Raw genomic sequence first — 19,464 nt, 5'->3', positions numbered from 1 at the left:
AGGTCAATCTACTGACTATGAAGTCCAGAGCATGCAATATGCAGAAGGGCCTTGGGATCCACTTTCTGTGGCATTTGACAATAGTTTTACTCTATCAACATCATCTTACAATATTGGTCAAATTCCTCTGGATGCGAGAACAGAGGGAGTCAAAAATCTACTTGATCAGTACCTTCACGTTCCAATAGACTCTCCCGATGAATCTCCACTTTGTCTACTACACGAAAGTTTGGGCCACGAACTTAGAGACAGGATTAAGCTATTGAAAGCCCAACCGCATTTCAGTGCTGAAATTCAGACGATATCAATCCCTCACGCCAAATTGAGAGAAGAAAGCTTTCGTGGTCTTGCACCCGACTGCGGATTCATTCCACACTCATCTGTTGCATATCCGCCGAGTTGTCAAACCCACAAAGATGAATATGGTAACAACACATATCTTGCTTTGTGCACACATTCGCCAATTGAGTCATCCAAGGCATTACTTATCGGTGACTTACAATTCTTTGACCCTCTCGGAGAGACCTTTACAGCCCCCTTCTATGTGGACAAGGAAACTCGCTCTAATGCTGGGACATCAGGAGCTACAAATCTTACAGTAAAACGTCCAGAAGTCAAGAGAGGTCGTTCTTACCAGCTTATTCCAAAACCCTAGGGTTCTGGAATACGACATCCTGGCAATCCAAGAACCCTAGCGTAATTCATTCATCACCTTTGGATACTGTAGAAATGCCGGGCAGTTTAGAGATGGTGGCGCACTTATCCCTGCAGGAGCTAGAGCTTCAGCCTCCACCAACCAAACTTCATCCCATATACCTAGAGTCAAATAAACGACCAGGAAGCAACAATATTGAACACGTATATTCACACCAGTCATACTAATGCAGCGTTACCCATCTGACGGACTCCGATTCTGCAAGAGACAGCCAAGAAAGCCAAGCCGCCGTCTCCCAGATACTAAGGGTCCTAGCACTCTTAGCGAATCAAAAAAGGCTAGACCTTCGTATTTAGCAGAGCAGCCCGACATATTAGTAGGGGAGCGTGGCCCCCCGCGATGTTGGACTCGAGCTCTTCGATTCTCATTTCGCACCTGCGATAAGTGGCAAGCCCAAGTCCATCTAGTTTGCGACAGCCTGAGCGACAATCGTAATGCGCCGCGCCGCCACATTATTACAGCTACCGCTGTTCCTAGCAGCGCAGGCTCTAGGCAGCGAGGATGTTAATTACGACCCAGATGAGAATTACCGGCCGCGCAACGTGACGGGTTTAGATTATTACTATTATCCATGGATTGGCTCGTGCGCTCAACTCCATATTTACAGACCACGCAGACTGCATACTAAGAATCTGTCTATAGGTACTACAACGGCAGCGCTGTATTCACCATCTCCGACGTCAAGCCTCGAGACGACCGCAGCGATTCCGAGATCGAAGAGGAGGGGGAGTTAGAACTCTGCGGGCTATTACGGAACATCACGTACACGTGGTCGTACCCAGCAATCCTAGCGATCACAGAGACAGAACCGGAAGATGAGCGACCGAAGAACGTAAACCCAATTGATGTTTCACTGTTCACCTCGTACTCGAACTTTACGCAGTATTTTAGCGATTATATGGATTCCAGCAACATGCAGACTCGGGATATGCCCTTTGTATTTGAGTCAATTGAGATGTCGTAAGTATATACCCCTTTCTAATGCGCAGTCACTTTTCTGGCGGCTGGCTGACTTGCGACAGGCGTTACTCATTCCCCACGAGTAGAGACACGAAGCCAGATTTTAACCTGACTGTCGCCGAGGACACTGGGAATGGGCTCCCTTTTCGAGTGACAGGGAGTTCGGAGCTAGAGCAGAACCCGCTGGGTACTTTACAGATGAATATGTCGACCTGCTCCCGTACCGAAGGATGGTGGGGTGTCGTTCCCATTTCACTCGATGATGACCTTGACGACGTTAGCGGCGTGATAAACCCGACCTTGCAGCTGGCATTTGACGACTCTTCGGCAAGTTTCAGTATTCGATCGTGGATTGTCGCGAATACCTTGGCCGAAGAGGATGAGGAGACGCCAAGAATTTCCGCTAGGTTGACGATCGAGTTCTTAGGGAGGATTGATGCTGCGCGCTCGGATGTCTTAAACGAGGGAACTCCAGTGACATGGACACCGAGCATGGGGTTCGGGAATAATTCCCTGAGTTCGGATTATGAATCCGGTGCGCTTGCCGCAGCCAGAGTGAATATCCGTCAGATCTGGAGCATCCTGGGGGCTGTTTTAGCATACATCTTCATATAAATACGACATTATTTACCCTATCGGGGCCTGCTATGAACGTGCAAGGCCGAGAATCAATACCTACAGGCGTAGCATGGATGTTAAGCCGGTGTCAATCATAGCTATGGGTGGCGAGACAATGTATGAGTTGGGGCCATACTGTAGTAGCAGGGTCTGACCGATGAAGAGCCTGCTGCGCAATAGGCCGCAGGATGTGAAATGATCGCCTAAGAGCAGGAAGCATGACGAGGGAGGACTTTCAGCCGGGGATCAAGAAAATACATTTTCAAGAAAACTTCCTCAGCAGCACTAATCAAAAAGAACGGCGGGAAGCCCCTTAGATTCAGTAAATTAGGAGCAAAAACTGAGCTATAGCCTTCGATATTAGGGGACATAAAAAGTTATCGGAGGCAAGTTTGTATAGTAAACCGAGACCTGCTAGGTGTGGAAGGGATGCGTGAACACGTTGTCTATCTACGATCCCAGGAACCCATTAGAGCGGGCTACTGTAAAATCGGAGGGGTGCAGTACAAGAGTTCTTTATACATCAATTGATTATGAGTCAGCTGGCAGTGGTTCGCTCAAGAGCTGCTACGGAAGCGCTGCGCTTCGGGAGTGCTCTGGGATTGCTCATGGGGCCGCCGGGACTGACCATCTTTTTGGCGAGACATTGAAGAGTAATTAGTTAAAGTTGAGAGCATTCCACGAAGTATGAGGATCCCCTTTTATTTATACCCTATATGTGATAGGTTTCATGTTTTGCTAATGATAGAGCCACCGGGGCGCTAAATACTGCCTACTTCTAGGTAACTGTTTAGGTCACGTAGGCATAAATGAGCTAAACCATTTTTGATATAGTGCTAAAATCACCACACCTTGCCGCTGGCTATATGGAAACACCACGATTTTGTTTCATATAAGCACGCAGAGTCGTCACCTCGACTTACACCATATCGGATAGTGATTATGTGTATTGTCACGGAATTTGATTCTATAAACCAAAAGAGCAGTGTGACGTTTTTTGATATCTTTCCACGTTTCTATACATGCATCACCAATAAGGCATTTTCGCTATTCATCCGGATCTCGAAGCTCCGTGCTCCACCACGGCCCTTCGTACTCTCCATGAATGAACGATCTGTATATTCCGAGAAAAGGTTGATTGATCTATATTCGGCAATGAACCAACTTTCGGAATACTATTGCACTTGCTGTTGGCCTGTCCATAATAGCAGTTTTCTAAAGTTGTTGACCTTAGACCACTGCCGATGTTTGAAGTCAGCAACCATGGGAAGTTTTACTTCATACCATTCTATAGGATTGTTCTCTGTATTCCAGGTCCATCTCTTTTGTTAGATCATTTCACGAACAAGACTATACGCCAGTGCTCTGGCCAATGTCAGAGTCCAAAAGCAACTCCAACTGGGGCCTACGCGTATATGCCCGAAGCATTCAACCAAGAAATTACCAGTCCAAGATCTTCGATCCACTACATGTTTCACCCGGGCTCTCTGCGTAGTTACGAGGCATACTGTTGAGGAGCGAGAGAAAGCATGATCTGGAAACTCTTTACCTGAATGAGAGCGAATATATACATTGGTTTTGTCTTAACATCCTGGCCGTAGAATGATTGGTATTTTGAGCTTAAAACTAAATTAACTACTGCAGGATCATTATGTGCTATGGCGCAGAGATCCCGCCGTGGCTGAGCTGAGATATCAAGGGCTTATTCATGACTTATGTATTCCACCATCTAGATATGGTTAGAAATCCGAGGTCAATCTCATTTTGAACTAATGTAAAATGACCTTCATCTAGGCATATTTGAGATAGTATGGTCAGCCTCACCTATCGTGAAAGCTACACCAAGGGGCTAGCTGATGTTGCTATATCTTGCAGGACCCTACATGAAAGCTCTAGAGACGCTAGGTAGTAGGTCCGTGCCTGACGTAAAAGAACATATAGGTATGTAGTAGAGTGGCAGCTCCGGATAGATAAGCTGAGTTTTATAACTGCTAGAGGCTCGTGCTAATACTCTAGCTATCCGAGTCCTATCTAGGAGTAGTTCGGTTGACAGAAGGGGACGCGGACGTGTAAAATAAAAAATCATTCCGCTGAATCGAAATCATTTGGTATCATATAAGCAACTTCGCATGTACTCCCGCAAACCCAACCGCAGTGAATATTACCTCCTTTGTCATACCAGCCGAATACTTGGCTCAGTTAGCCAACTAAAGACCATCACGACATGTTTCAAAAAAGCAAACTTGAATAGGGGTTGTAATCAGGGCCGGACCCTGATTTCTCGGAAACAGAATCTCTCTCAACTAGGGTATCCTGTTTTCTATATTTTCCATCTTGTTTTCCATCTGATGAATCCGCCTCCGCAGTAGCCAAAGCTTGAGAGCTATTAGCTTGATTCTGAGTCTGAGTCAAAGAGCATGCCTCAACTCCGTGGTCCACAGAAGCGATCGCGACGAAAAATATACTAATATATAGGATTATGGTAGTCGTCAAGTCAGCGTCCATTTTGACGTTGAAGGAATGGCAGAGAGAAACGGAATATCGCAGTTGGGGCCTAGAGACGGAGGCAAAAATGTGTAGTTGAGCGAACAAAAGATAACGAGGAGGTTGAACAGAATTACAAGAGGTGCCCTGAATTTTTAATCATCAAGGTCATCAGTATGATTCAATAGTGACGGATAGTCTCAAGGATAGGATTTCAGGTCCCGATCAGGTGCCACAGCTGAACGGGACCCGTCATTAGCCCGTTGAACTTTTCACGGGTCCCCCTCTCTTCTTTAAGCTTCTCTTCTTCGTGTCGCCTATCCACTATCAACGCAAAAATGGCAGACTTTGCGCACTTCCCTGGCCAAGGCCCGACCCGGCAAGCCTTCGACTTCCCATCGCTGGCTACGCACATGCAAATCCAGATTAAAAGCCCCGAGCTTACACAAGAACTATTGCTCGTGATAAACGCGCCGGTTTGATATTTTCCACCATCGCAGGAGGTGCACGCCGCTTCGATATCCTAGCCAAGCATCTGAAAGGTGATCCTCCTCCCAACCGTCCAAAGCAGCTGAACAAGTAGAACACCGGAGTGTACGTAACATATATTACACGTACACATAGGGCTTACTGACGTGAGGGAAAACAGCTGCGGTGTTGTTGTCAAACCCCCTCAGGGCATGTGTGGCCTTGTCTTCGGCAACTACGGAATAAGCATACTGGAGCGGGTAAGTACATATTCATGAGACACGTTGAATAAATACTTTTGCCGCGTTCCAGTCGAGCCGTACCCGCTAAAAGTTGACCCGGACTCGCTCATCTTAGTCATTAAAGCGAGTCCGGGTCAGCTCCACCGGTCAATCTTTCGGCCATAATGACAGCATAGCAGCAACATCTGGTTGCGGGTATGGTCGAGGTAGGTAAATCTCTGGCTGTACTACAATCAGCTACCGTGGCTATGGGAGCCGCGGGTCTATATACCAAGATCGCGGCAATAGTTTCTTCTTAGGACTAGTATGTCACTCCCGGAAGGGTTCGTATAGAGCGTTCCCTAGCTGCTATAGGCTCTAGACCTATAGAAGGTTATCACTAAGAAGGCCGTGTTAACTTATCTACTATAGCCTATCGGGAACATAGCCAAGACGAGTCAAAGTACTTTGCCAACGAGACTATGGTCACAATGACTGATGTTTCGAATGTGATCAACTGAGCTTTTTACCTTAAGTCTTTTATAAAAATCTCAAGCCCAACGTGTACATGCCTTCCATTTGACGCCTCTGTGACTCCCTGTTGTGCTTACATCCTCTGGTATGAAATTATTTCCAGTAGCGTAGAAAATGAGCTCTTAGATCTGACTATTTGTCCTTACGGTGCTACCGGCTAACGGCAGACTAGGAGTAAAGCTTACGATAGAAATATCTACTATCTTCCCACAATCCTATTTGTTGCCATCAATTCCGGCCCTTCCTCTTACGACAGAAAGGGGGAAGGATTTACCTAACTCATCTTGTTCTAATCCACTTTGTCTATCTCTACCTTCTCACATAGCTGTATTATCCGTTTGTGTACTTCAGCGGTAGGGAGTCTAAGTCAGTAAGACCTTTGATGAAAGCTGCCCTATCCTTGCGTCTTTGCTTATCCTCAGCAGCTTTCGCCGCTGCTTTGAATTTCTTCGCGTGGCATGGCAAGTTACTATGAAGCCTGTCAGTCAGCTTATGAGATAGATTGATAAGAGCATCTTAAAACCTTGGAGCTTGCAGTTTTGAAAATTGAGCACAGAAACTTCCAGGGTTTGGTTTGGATCTTTCAGTGATGGAAATGAGGGACCAGAGGGAAGGATGTAGGAGGGGCCCCGACAGCGACATATATATGTACCGAAATACGAGATAACGTTAGCACGAAGGACGAATTTTGGCAAATGAGGGGTTTAACTTGTACATCCATGCAGCTTCTACCTAATCGGTGACTTGGAGTGATGTCATTTGCGACCCTTGTTACTCCTCAACCAAGCATTCAGCTATTATCTTAAAACCTACAGCAGAGGTCTCAATTAGCCTGATAGTAAGGATTATTTGAGCCTTTGAAAGTTTAACCTAGCATGCATTAATATTCGCGAAATAGCATTTGAAAGTGTGTAGAATGTCAGACTGATTTAACCGCTACTATACCTTCCGCTGTTATTGGAAGGTAAAGTTTGAAAGGCGGGCCGGGCCCGCGCCATATAATGATAGGGCTCCACAGATCTCTTAGAGCGAAAATAATGATACAATAACGACTACGACGGAATCAAGTCTATACAGATGAGGATAGCGCTGGAGCCCGGCTCCTTATTCAAGGAAGGCCCGACGCATATCTCGTTACTGTTTCTTTCATTACGAGCTATCACTGAAGGTAAGCCCATTTCAACGCAAGCCAGTTTCCCCAAATAACAAGTCCAACGAGTTCAACGACAGTATTCTTCCAACACCTTCACTTGGATGACATTCAGACCCCGATCAGTCTGTCCATTGAAGTTGTCACGAGTAATTTCAACATTCCTCTCAGTTGTTTCATGCAAAGCAAACTCAAAGCGACGGAATAGAGACCCTAAAACGAGGTGTATCCATGCCCAAGCCATGCTAGAAGACTGTCAGCAGCGAATCATCTTCTGCTCAACTAGATATTTTCTTACTTCTGACCCAAACATCCCATCGTTCCTTTAGACCCTGGAACAAGATATTTCTCCAGTCCTCGCAACCGCTCCCGGGGCAATAACCATCGTTCTGGTTCAAAGGCGTAGGGCTCTGGGAAAATTTCCGGATCCCTCAGGATGAAGTAAGTGGACATACTAACGATCGTCTGCAACTCGTTAACGTCATTTCCCTATTGCAGGACATACATCGGGCGTTCATACTCCAGCTGGAATCTGCCACTGCTGATATTGGAGAATTTCATCCGGGGCCGAGCGGGGCAGTCGTGTTGTGACGATGGCAGAAAGTCGTAGACATTCTCTGACGACTGCGCTCTAGATACAAAGTTGGGTTAGGGAGAGCAATTAAACCTAATGTCCTATAGCCAACTCACCAGATATGGTAATCGCTCCAACTCGTCCAGTGTGGGTGTAGTGTTAATATCTGGAATACCCGAGAAAAGCTCTTCCTTGAGCTTCTGGTACACTTTGGTATTGTTCAGTATATGAAACATGGTAATAGCAAGTGCTTGCGCGGGAAGATCAGTGCCAGCCACCATAAGGAATATTGCATCATCTTGTAATCGTAACAAGTCCTTTTCACTTTCGGGCACTTCCGGATCAGCCAGAATTGTGGGATAGATAGCTTTTTCCAAAGAGTCATTCTTGTATTCTCCCCCAGCTTCTCTCTGTCGCTGATGAGTCACTACGGCGCTGACTCGGCGCCTCACATCCTAGAAGCATTATAGGAACTGTAAGCTCCCGCTATTACCAGGAATATAACAAGAAAAAGATTGACTTACCTGCTCTAGTTCATAGACAAATCGGAAAGGGGGAACAACCCAAGATGTTGGCACGGGAAAGGCATGTGCCAGATACGACGACACGGGAAAGTGCCTTGTCAAGCGAGTGAGATCAAACATCGCTGTTACTCCGAGTTTCCAGGTATCTGACAATTGAGATTCCTCCAGATAATGGGATCCCATGCCTCGCCCAAACGCGTGTTGGGAGAGAAGATCACTCGTAAAACAGTGAAAGGCGGCATGGAGTTCTAGAGGCCGATTATTTGTGACGGCAGCAGAGAAGTGTTTGCACAAACTTCCAATCTTAGCACTGATTACTGGCTCGAGTTCCAGGACCGCGCTCCTTTTGAAAAACTGCCCTAAGACCTTTCTACGGGCCTTATGGAACTCGAATCCGCTGGTGGAAAAGATCGACCCAGGGAACGATATGAAACTGAACCAGGGGTCTTTCGTTCGATGCCTTGTGGGACCCGCATAGACAGTATTGTAGTAATCAGGATCTTTGATATGGATCTCCCATGGTGTAATTCTCACCACAGGCCCGTAGTGCTGATGCAAAGTCTCGATATGCCAGCTGAATGTTCCGCCTTTGAGAATCTGAAAATATGTCTCATAGAGTCGAGTTGCAGCCGCAAGACGAGGCCCTGGAAACCTTGCCAGGGGACTCAGGACAAGTCGGTAGAAAACAAGACAGCTGATATAAGAGAATATAAATAACAATACGCCATATGCGTAGGCCTTGCAAGGAGCATCTCTCATCGCCGAATTCAAAATTGGAAAGCGATATGAGTTATTGGACATCCACATTGCGGCCAAATTTCGCGTGAAGGAGCTTTCTCGGGTTATGGATGAATGGCTGAGATACTTTGTGGACAGAAGACCTGACCCTTCCCTTGAGTGGGTCTTACTCAGAAATACTATATCTCTAGTTGCACAGTTGGACAGCAAAGAGCTAGGGCCACGACGCCCTGGACCGCCTGGTAGTGATAGTTCGTGTGACATGTTAATAAATTTCTGGAAATGATCTGCCTTGGTACGTGCCGTCACTCAGCTGATATGTGACATCAGATGCGGAGAAGTAGAAATGTTTGTTTCCAGCTGAGCTCCTGTTTTAAAAAGGGCAAAAATTCACGAGAAAAAGCAACGGAGAATTGAAGTTAAATTCGGTATTGTGCTTCCTATTGGTTCGGATGTCTCTTCAGCTGCTGTATGTCGTTGATCTTATGCATAGTGTGAATTGTAAATTGGAATAACCTTTGGTATATCATATAGTTGATAGAAGAGAACAAATCACATCAATTTAATTACCCACCTCGATCAATCTGTGGGTCGATCGATGGAACTCAGCTGATTCATGTGGAACACAAGGTTGAATCAATCAAGGATTTTCTTGGTGTGACCGTGGCCGGCTGAGGCGTCCCCTCTTTTAGTCTGCAGCTCAACAGGACAGCAAAGCCTCTTCAACACTTCATGCAGCTATCTATTGAAACGCTTATGCACTATAGCAACTTCAAATCACTTTATACAAAAAGCAAACCTTATCTTTCTTGGCATTCACCCCCCGGGGTGCCCTTAGCGCATTGTATTGTTCTGTCATTCTCCTAATTCGTCGACTCGTCAGCTCTCACCGGCCTCTTAATCAATAGGAATCGTTTGATCTAAAATCATAAAAATGTGTAGAAAAGATTGGTGAAAACACGAAACTCTGTACCTAGCACGAGATATACCCTCCAATGATTGTTTTAAAATCATCTGAAGTTCATATAGGATTGAGATAATACACTTTTATGACCACTAGTAATTAAGGCACCACAGGTCTTTGCTTTTGCTCTGACCAGGCTGTGTAGATCACAACTTAGTCTAGCCACTATCACGGAAGATCGACACTATACTGCAGACTACACTAATTTACCCATGAATTATCTTTCCTCTTTTGTTAGTCAAGAGTCGATAATACATTTCTACGAAGGCTCCCGCTCTATAAAGTCTTATAATCCAGCATGGAGACCACCTACTCCGTCAAGGATCCTGCTCTCCAGCTACTCTACTATCATGGATCTTTTCACAGACCACTCTGCAATTAAGCTCGCCTTTCCACCACTGGACCTTTTAGGCTCCCTCCAAGCCAGCCTCATAAGCCGGCTACACGTCTTCCTCTTCCACCTACGGGTACTTCCGCGGCAAGGCTTTTTCAACCATTTATGATCAATCCTGGAATTTTTCATCTCTCTCTCGATCTCAAGCTCGTTCTCTCTTTCGCAGCGGTATATACTGCCACGGTTATATATCTGAATCACTTCAATGCTACCCGACAGCATAAACCATGGGCTTTTAGCAAAACCTTCATATTCAAGGCTCTAGTAGTAACGCATAACGCCTTCCTGGCGTTATACTCTGCATGGACCTTGTGTGGAATGTTCTACTTGATATATAGCTATTGGCCTTCGGCAGCAGCAGAGGAAGGACCCAATTACTATGCTCATATTGCGGAATTATGTTGTGAAATGGAGTCGAGTACATTTGTCGGTAAGCTTTGATCATCAACTAGGATCTCATGCGACAATTACTCGTCTAACCGCTTATACCATTCTTTTAGTTTTAAAGAGCTCAACAAGTGTCTGGGAAGGAGGTGCCGGTTATTTAGGCTGGCTATTCTATATGAGCAAGTTCTACGAGGTTGTGGACACACTGATAATTCTTGCCCGCGGGAAAAAGAGCTCAACTTTGCAAACATATCATCACGCCGGTGTGATTGTTTGTGGATGGGCAGTGATGAGATATGAGTCCCCACTGGGCTTTGTTGCGGTGCTATTGAATGCGGGAATCCATACTTTGATGGTAAATTGGCCCAACCGCTTGTCTGCATCAATATACAATGCTAACAATTTATTATCAATATTCCAGTATTCATACTTTACTATCCAAACCCTCGGAATTTCTGTCTCTATGGGTGTCAAGCGCACTCTAACTAGCCTTCAAATCGCCCAGTTCTTAGTGGGATTGGCCTGGGCCCACTGCTATCTCTTCGTGAGATACAAGGCCCCTATAGAGGTGGCAGAAAACACTTTCAACTACGACCCGGCGCCGACGTTGCATTTGCCTATAAGCCGTAATCACTCTTCAACTGGGGCCTCTTACGGAAAGGCCAGAAAAGTGGCCAGCGATGGTGCAATTACATGCTTGAGTGACAGTGGAGAGGTTTTCTGCCTTACTGTGGGAAGCATTTATCTCGTCCCGTTGATAATTCTCTTTGTGCAATTTTTCACGAAATCCTACAAGCCGAAGAAGACGGAAACGATGCCTCCGAAACAACAGAGCCCTGCCGCTAAGGAAATTCATTCTCTAGCTCCTACCAACGAAAACCCAGGTCGCGGTAGTCAAAACTCGCTGAACTGGAAAAATACAACCTATCTTGTTGGAGTTCCTTTGGTGGCTCTGATTAGTCTTCTCTGGGTTCCTCTTCGTATAGAGACCGTTTGTTTTGCCATCGGCTATGCCACCCTACGAGCTATTGTCATTACGGCTGGTGAGTTTCTCTAGCAATCACTTCTTTCCCACTCCCACTATATTCCAGGAAATTCTAAAGAAATATGTCAACAGGTTATCATCGCCTCTGGGCACACAGAGCTTATACTGCTAGCCCACTCTTGAAATTGATTTTTGCGGTTATCGGCGCTGGCGCAGGACAGGACCCTATCAAAAAATGGTGTCGCGACCACCGGGCCCATCATCGCTATGTTGATACCGATGAAGATCCATACAGTGTAAAAAGTGGATTCTTCCATGCGCACATGGGATGGCTGTTGTTTGAAAAACCATATTCCCCACATGACGTCTCGACTACACGCCACGTGGATATTAGTGACCTCAAATCCGACCCTATTGTGGAATGGCAGCGCCGATACTACTTTCCCCTGGCATTGCTCATGGGCTACGTCTTCCCCACGGTCGTCTGTGGCCTATGCTTTGATGACTACTCTGGTGGATTCGTTGTGGCAGGCTGCTTGGGCACAGCTGGAGAACTACAGGGCACATTTTGTGTGAATTCTGTCGCGCACTGGCTCGGAGACCAGCCTTACGGAATCGGGAAATCTCCCCGAGATCACCCTTTGACCGGTCTCCTCACCCTTGGGGAGGGATATCATAATTTTCATCATGAATTCCCGATAGATTATCGCAACGGGGTTCGATGGTATGACTTTGACCCGACCAAGTGGTTGATCTGGACGTGTTATAAGATTGGGCTTGCCTCTAATCTGAGACGTTTCCCGCAAAACGAGATTCAGAAAGGGAGGCTACAGCGAAGACAGGAGAAATTGGAGAAGGAGTGTGAGATGGTGGACTGGGGCGTGCCACTGGCGGATCTTCCAGTTATGGACTGGGAAGAGTTCCAACAACAGGCGAGGACAGGATGCAATATCATAGTTATCAGAGGGGTTGTCCATGATGTTTCGAGCTTTGTGACAGAGCACCCGGGAGGTACAGCTATGATCACAGGGGCAATAGGGAAAGATGCAACCAAGATGTTTGAGGGAGGGGTATATGGTCATTCTGGGGCGGCCTTCAACCTTTTGGATACGATGCGGATAGCTGTGATTAGATAGACCCAATTAGGGTAATTACTGATAGGGGTGGAGAAATTTAATCCAGTTGAATGTATGGCCTAACTACAGACTGGAGTGCGCTGAACTAGAGCCTTGAATATGAAGGTTTTGTTAAAAGCCCATAGTCTATGCTGTTATCAATAACAGAATCGTGGTAGTATATACCGCTGCGAAAGTGAGAATGAGCTTAAGATTGAGAGAGAGTTAGAAAATTTCAGGATTGATCATAAATAGTGTAGTGATGGAACCCCGTCCTGCAGTATGAATAGCGGTCTTACGCGGCAAGATGTTAGGGACTACCAGCTCATTTTCGTCTTACAAGATGAAAATCACCTGTGCACCAAAAAATGACTAGGTGGCCCGTCGATGCTGTATCCTTCGTAGAACCTTTTCCTTATTATCGATTCTTAGCCAACAGAAGAGGGGACGTCTCAGCTAACCATAGATACGCCAAGAAAAACTTTAACTGAGGTGATAATGAACCTTATGTTGCATATGGCTCAGCTGAGATTCGTCGATCGACACACAGATTGATCGAGAGCGGGTAATAAATTGAATTTTTGCATATCTGGAACTTGGCAGGTACACTCAACGAATCTTTTCGTCTTTCAGAGTTTATCCAAGCATCCAAGTATTCTCACACAATGTTTGGTGGCTGTAGTGGGCTGGTGACATTGTTCGTCTGATTTCTGCATTTTTCTAAAACCAACAACTTTGTGTTTCGTCCCTCTCTTTTGTCAAACCACTTATGACGCCACTATTAAGATGGATATACGTCAGATTTCAGGTCGGCCATCCTCTATGACTTCATCTTATGCGTCCTTCCAAAAGCCGGCGCTAGTCAATCGCCCCGAGAAAATATGGTATAAGTGTCGGGCGGAAAGTTTAGTCGCGGTGACAGTAAATACATCCATGTAGGCAAACCAATGCGCATGCGTAACCGTAGCTCTGTTTGTATGACTGCAGATCAGGGCCCGTGAGCGATGGGTTTATCGTCAAAAGCAAAATGTCCAAGTGGCGGTCTGTGGAGTGTCAAGGCTATGTTCGCATATGATATCATACTAGCTGAACATACGCTTATGTTTCCACTCTCTTTTCCCCCTGACGTAGCATGGCCACCCCGAGTGTTCTGCTAGCCCTCTTTGCCGAAACACTTGTATACTGGGAAAGCAAAGAATTCAGACCTAGATCCCAGACGACACTATGAAAGAATATCAAGCATATTTCTACGCTGTCTGTCTTTGCACTTTGTTTTATATCGGCACTGTACTCTTCTACCGATTGGTACTAAGCCCCTTGGCGAAATTCCCCGGCCCTCGCCTGGCAGCCGCCACGCACCTCTACGAAACCTACTTCCAGATCATCAAAGGGGGTACATTCACCTGGCATATTAATGACCTTCACAAACAATATGGTCCTGTGGTCCGAATATCTCCGTGGGAGATACACATCAAAGACCCCGACTACTATAACACCGTCTACGCTGGTCCGGGAAAGCTCCGCAACAAAGATCCTTTGTTTAGCTGCATTAGGTATCCCAAGTCAATCTTCTCTCACAAATCTTATCGACCTTGGAGAAGGCTTTTAGGCCATTTTTTGGAGAAGGGCGCTATCCTCGAACTTGAACCGGTGGTAAAGGCAAATACACTATCACTATGTAAGCACTTCGCGGCGGCGGTCAAAAGCAACGAGGCTTTGGAACTATATACGGCCTTTCACTGCTACACTAGTGATACCCTCTCTCAACATGCTTTCGGGCACGACCTTGGGTTCCACTACTTAGATGAACCGCAACTAGCCAATAATTGGAAGACCAAGGTGAATTCGATGTTTCAACTCAGTCGGCTATTCCGACATTTCAACTTTGAGGGTGACATAGCGCACTTGATTCCACGTCCGCTTGCGTTAGCGGTTCCCCAATATGCGCTTTTTTATTCAGTGGAACAGGTATGCCACCGCGGCCCTCGTCTGATTTTCATGGACATTTGGGGAATAACATCATAATAACGGGTCGACTAGGATGTGAAACTTCGAGTCCAGCAGTTGATAGATCAGTATGATCAATGGGAGGTTGAGGCGCAGTCGACTAGTCACGCAGCAGAACGGCCTTTCTTGAAGACTTCAAATGCAATCTATCCGGCAATCCTGGCTAACCCAGACGTGCCTCTGCTCGAAAAGAGTCATTCTCTGTTGGAGGATGATGCTATATTTCTCATGCATGCGGGTACAGATGCCCCGTCGCAAACCATTGCCATGACCATGTTCCAAATACTCAACAACCCTACAACATATCAGAGACTTAAGGAGGAGCTCTTCACTGCTATCCCAGATGTGACAGCCACTCCAAATATGGATCGATTGGAACAAATGCCTTATTTGGTATGTGGCAGCGTGGTACCTTATTTTTTAGGTCACATTGGACTAATATCAGTATAGACCGCAACAATCAGAGAGGGTCTCCGCCTTGCCTCTGTCGTGACAACTCGGCCGCCTTGCTCGGCACCAGATGAGGTCCTGCGATATCGACAGTGGGATATCCCTGCTGGGGTATGTAGACTGCTTGATCTCCTCAGTTCACACGCGCTAATCATTATAGACGTTTATCTCCATGTCTACGTACTTTATTTTAAGGGACCCAGAGATCTTCCCCGAGCCTGACAAATTCCTACCAGAGCGGTGGCTACTCGAGCCGGAGGAATTGCGGAAACTTGAGAAATATCTCGTTCCGGCATCAAAAGGAATATTGGGTTGTCTAGGACAACAGTACGTTTCCCCAATGGCTGAGGCATGAAGGATAACTGACACTCTGAAGCATGAATTGGTCATGGATGCACCATCTCATAAGTGCTCTTGTGCGTCGATTCGATATGGCATTGCATGAAATACCGGAGAGAAATGTAAAGATGGTTCGAGGAGACTTTATTGGACAAAAAGAACCACGGATAAATGTTGTCCAAGTTAAGGTACTGGAGGAATATTTTCATTAGCAATTGTTCGACACTAGAGCAAGTAGCTGTTCGGAACGAATTCAAGGGTCACATTTCTGTCAATAAATTTAGAGCCTTGGAATTCCTTTTTTTTCCGTATGATAAGAGCCTCTCCATCTTAAATAATGCATAAATGTACACTTAATCGGTTACAAATTTTGTCCACCAATATTCAAATTTGTTCATATAAAGAGACCTCACATTGCAAAGTAGTAAATAATTGTAAGAATCTAAAAGGAGGCCCCGGGCATTATTTCCGCGTTACTGTACTGAGCACGAACTTACCGTTTCGTTCTCGTATCAGCACTTTGCGAACAACGATCTCGCTCGCCAAATCTTGGTATTATCCTGAACGTCCAGCGCCAGCTCGAGTCTGAAGCCGCATTTGGTAATCCGTGGATACTTATGCCTCTGCCGCATTATCCTGACCCGTCCGAAACCGCTAGAGGAACAAGTTCGCTGGTTGGAGGGGCTCTTCATATTCGTCATGCGATAAATTGGCCACGATCCAGAGTGTGTCAGCCAAATTGTTGATCAAAATGCATCTGTGAATGGCTAGACTTTGCTTCCCCGGCATTTTGCCTTGTTTTTATTAGTCTCACGGCTCCTTTTGTAGTCCGAAATACGGACATTATCGTCGGCGAACTGAGCGTCCGCTTCGGCTGGCGTGAGGCTTTCCGCCAAAACTTGGTCCAATCCCTTAACGATCTTCGGAGAAATAGCACTAATATCGACCCAGTGATGCTTCGTTGTTTACTTGATCTTTGTAATGCTTCGCTGGAATTTCTCAACGATTTTGGGTGGTGCATTCAGCTCCGAACTAGTCGGAGGTGGGGGTGTATCACGAAACCAGGCGTTAAGTGAAAGCATTGAAAAGCAATGATTGTCAGCCCATCCATTAGGCGTAGGGGCTGCCAATAATCACCAAAACCATGGTCTCATTAGCCAACCATTAGCTGCCGAATCATCTCGCAGCTTGGCGGGGCATTAGCCTAGTTCAAGATATCGATCCAATGCATTAGTTTGCGCTGGTTCTATTGCTTTTTTGGGGACGATAACGGTCCTTATGAGATTTGCGATCGTGAACCCCCCACCCTTAAAGAGTTCGTAGAGTATATTGAAGTCCCGTGCAAATCGAGCAATTTTCGATTTATCACTTGCATGGTAAACTTCCAATGTAATGATAATGCGATGTTCTAATAGTCGAAAAGTCGAGGCATAATTAGGGTGGCGGGGAAAGGTCGATCATTTGACTAGTCTGATTATTAGACGACCCGTGCGGCCCAACACCTGAAGGGTGGTGGGTCTTGCGTTCGGTCGAGTAAATAGACGGCAAGAGAAACTAGAGGCTTGCTTGTATCGGCCCACCAATTTCACACCATTATCAGACTTTCATAATGAATCCGAAATCCGACCAGAGCTACAGTATCGGTGCAAACAGCGATTTGCTTACATTTGGTACCAAGTCGCTGAGCGAGAAACAGACCAAACTGGAAGCAGACCATGACGCTGTTGACCGCGTCAGGTCCGCCCAGGTAAGATTCCAAAAATATTGGAGGAGGTTTTGGAGTTGCTATCTCGTGGGGATTGTTATATTCCTTGCAATCTTTCTTCCAGTTTTGTAAGTCTGTAATAGCCTGCTGCAAGTTCTTCGTCTTACTAACCTCGCTTGTCGCTTAGTTCTCTTTCTACCTTTGGCATCAAGTCACAGAGCGAGAAACAGACCAAACCGAAAGCAGACCATGACGGTGTTGGCCGTGTCAGGTCCGCCCATGCAAAATTCAAAAAGCATTGCAGGAGATTTTGGTGTTGCTATCTCGCTGCGATTGTTATATTTCTTGCAATCTTTCTTCCAGTTTTGTAAGTCTGTGATAGTTCGCTGCAATTCCTTCGTCGTACTCACTTCGCTTGTCTCTCAGTTTCCTTGCTATCATTCCCGCGATAGCCCGGAGAATTGTCGACAATACCACTCTCCATGTGTACTCGGCCCAAATCTTGAGTCCTAATGCAGACCAATTCACCTTCATCCTTCACATTTCCCTAGATGTTCCTCGAGGGCTGCGAATACGAACAGATCCATTGAACCTGAGCTTGTTTAACCGCGACGTCACACCCATGGAGCCATACTTAACTGTCGCTCTGCCAGGTTACAGCCTCAGAGGAAAGACCGAATTGAGTATTACCAGAAATGTTACCGATATTCTGAATATGAAACAATTTGTCAATACGTTGGCAAGTGCTGTTTATAACAAAAGTTTCACTATATCTGCGAAAGGCTCTACTATTGGTCATCTCGGTGCCCTAAAGACCCCATTAATTGTCGACAAAGATATTGAGCTAAAGGGTAAGCTTATAATAAAGGTTGTGCTGTTTGGATTATTTACACCTGATTTTAACTAGGACTGAATAAGCTGAGTGGCTTCTCTATCGACTCCGCACGGCTGATTATCCCAAAAGAAGCGGATGGGACGAATTTGGTTGGCGTTGTGATCCTTCCTAACTATTCGGTCTTCACCTTTGCTCTGGTACGCTTTTTTACAAGGTTAAATTCTGGATGTTGTCGCTAATTTTCGAATCTAAAGGGCAAAGTGACACTTAATTTACAAAGTTCAGATATGGTTATTGGACAAGCCACCCTCGAAAATGTTGTTCTAAAACCAGGAAACAATTCAGTATCCCTTCGTGGTCAGCTAGATATGGATACTGTGATTGATAATCTTCCGGTCATTCTGTCCACGCCAAAGTCTGCTTTGATGGACGGTGAACTCGAGCTTAATGCTTCTGGGAACTCAACAATCTACGATGGGAAGCACATTGCATATTATGAGAAGCTATTGAATAATCTAACTATCACCACAAAAGTTCCAATTTTAATGATACTGCTGGACACGGTGCGTGGGCTGCTAGATACCACAGGGTTGGGGGACGGCAATGGGATAAACATTACAACTATTATGGGTGATATGTCAAAAGTCATGGATACAGCACTCGCCGCGAGGTCGCTTAAGTTTTTCATGGATGGTTGTGACCCAGTCATAAGTACAAATTTAAAAAATTAAGTTTCCGATTGCCATAATTAATAACAAGACGTCAAGTGGATGCGTTGTTGTCTTTGTTCACCAAATACGACCATCTCTTGCACGATATAATGACGCACTCGTGCAGCGAACTTACTCTGTATCACGGCGATTACACATGATACCGGAGGCTAGACAGGTGACGATATGTCCCCAGAATCCCGTGCCGCTTCCGAAGGTATCTCACTATTTGAAGTGTATCACTCGCATTCCATTCATTCTTCCATCCTTCCTCAGCGAAGCCTTCCATGGGCTTCTATCTGGCCCTAGATCAAGTTCTCGAAATTAGTACTTATACTCCTGAAGAAGGATCTAACCACGGTCATGCCGCTGATCTATGGATCATCATTGACCGGGGTGTATGACCTGTCACGATTTATACACGAGCACCCGGGTTGGGATAAAAGTCTGTTTAAGTCTGGAATCGCATTAATGTATGTTTCAGCATATCCCATGTTGGATGGATTAAGTTTTCACTTAGGCATTATGAGCCATAACAGGGATGGGATTTTAGACGTACTCCATTCGCAAATCTCACATCCCTTTTC

At 45.8% G+C, this 19,464-nt stretch overlaps 5 protein-coding genes across 5 annotated transcripts; 4 read left to right on the top strand and 1 right to left on the bottom strand.

Moving 5' to 3' along the window:
- Window positions 1-1,149: 1,149 nt before the first annotated feature.
- Window positions 1,150-2,290, top strand: N7446_000285 (uncharacterized protein; the record flags this gene model as incomplete). Its single annotated transcript, XM_058509052.1, has 3 exons — window positions 1,150-1,298; window positions 1,358-1,675; window positions 1,738-2,290. The coding sequence occupies 3 exons, from the start codon at window positions 1,150-1,152 to the stop codon at window positions 2,288-2,290; spliced, it is 1,020 nt and encodes a 339-aa protein (XP_058378031.1).
- A 4,930-nt stretch (window positions 2,291-7,220) lies between these two features.
- Window positions 7,221-9,055, bottom strand: N7446_000284 (cytochrome P450; the record flags this gene model as incomplete). Its single annotated transcript, XM_058509051.1, has 5 exons — window positions 7,221-7,395; window positions 7,449-7,615; window positions 7,671-7,781; window positions 7,841-8,179; window positions 8,249-9,055. 5 exons carry the CDS (start codon window positions 9,053-9,055, stop codon window positions 7,221-7,223), a joined length of 1,599 nt encoding a protein of 532 aa, XP_058378030.1.
- Window positions 9,056-10,335: 1,280 nt separating this feature from the next.
- N7446_000283 (uncharacterized protein) lies at window positions 10,336-12,852 on the top strand (the record flags this gene model as incomplete). Its single annotated transcript, XM_058509050.1, has 4 exons — window positions 10,336-10,774; window positions 10,845-11,086; window positions 11,153-11,774; window positions 11,849-12,852. Coding segments are annotated over 4 exons (2,307 nt in total), but the record flags the coding sequence as incomplete, so codon positions are not given.
- Window positions 12,853-14,055: 1,203 nt separating this feature from the next.
- On the top strand, window positions 14,056-15,643 carry N7446_000282 (cytochrome P450; the record flags this gene model as incomplete). The annotated part of the gene is made up of 4 exons (XM_058509049.1): window positions 14,056-14,799; window positions 14,872-15,231; window positions 15,289-15,399; window positions 15,449-15,643. The coding sequence occupies 4 exons, from the start codon at window positions 14,056-14,058 to the stop codon at window positions 15,641-15,643; spliced, it is 1,410 nt and encodes a 469-aa protein (XP_058378028.1).
- Window positions 15,644-17,236: 1,593 nt separating this feature from the next.
- N7446_000281 (DUF3712 domain-containing protein) lies at window positions 17,237-18,898 on the top strand (the record flags this gene model as incomplete). Its single annotated transcript, XM_058509048.1, has 4 exons — window positions 17,237-17,374; window positions 17,715-18,183; window positions 18,240-18,364; window positions 18,422-18,898. 4 exons carry the CDS (start codon window positions 17,237-17,239, stop codon window positions 18,896-18,898), a joined length of 1,209 nt encoding a protein of 402 aa, XP_058378027.1.
- Window positions 18,899-19,464: the final 566 nt, after the last annotated feature.

Source organism: Penicillium canescens (genome assembly GCF_028828765.1).
Source record: "Penicillium canescens strain IBT 15451 chromosome Unknown utg000001l_segment0_segment0, whole genome shotgun sequence".
Classification (NCBI taxonomy): domain Eukaryota; kingdom Fungi; phylum Ascomycota; class Eurotiomycetes; order Eurotiales; family Aspergillaceae; genus Penicillium; species Penicillium canescens.
This window is presented reverse-complemented; position numbering and strand designations above follow the sequence as displayed.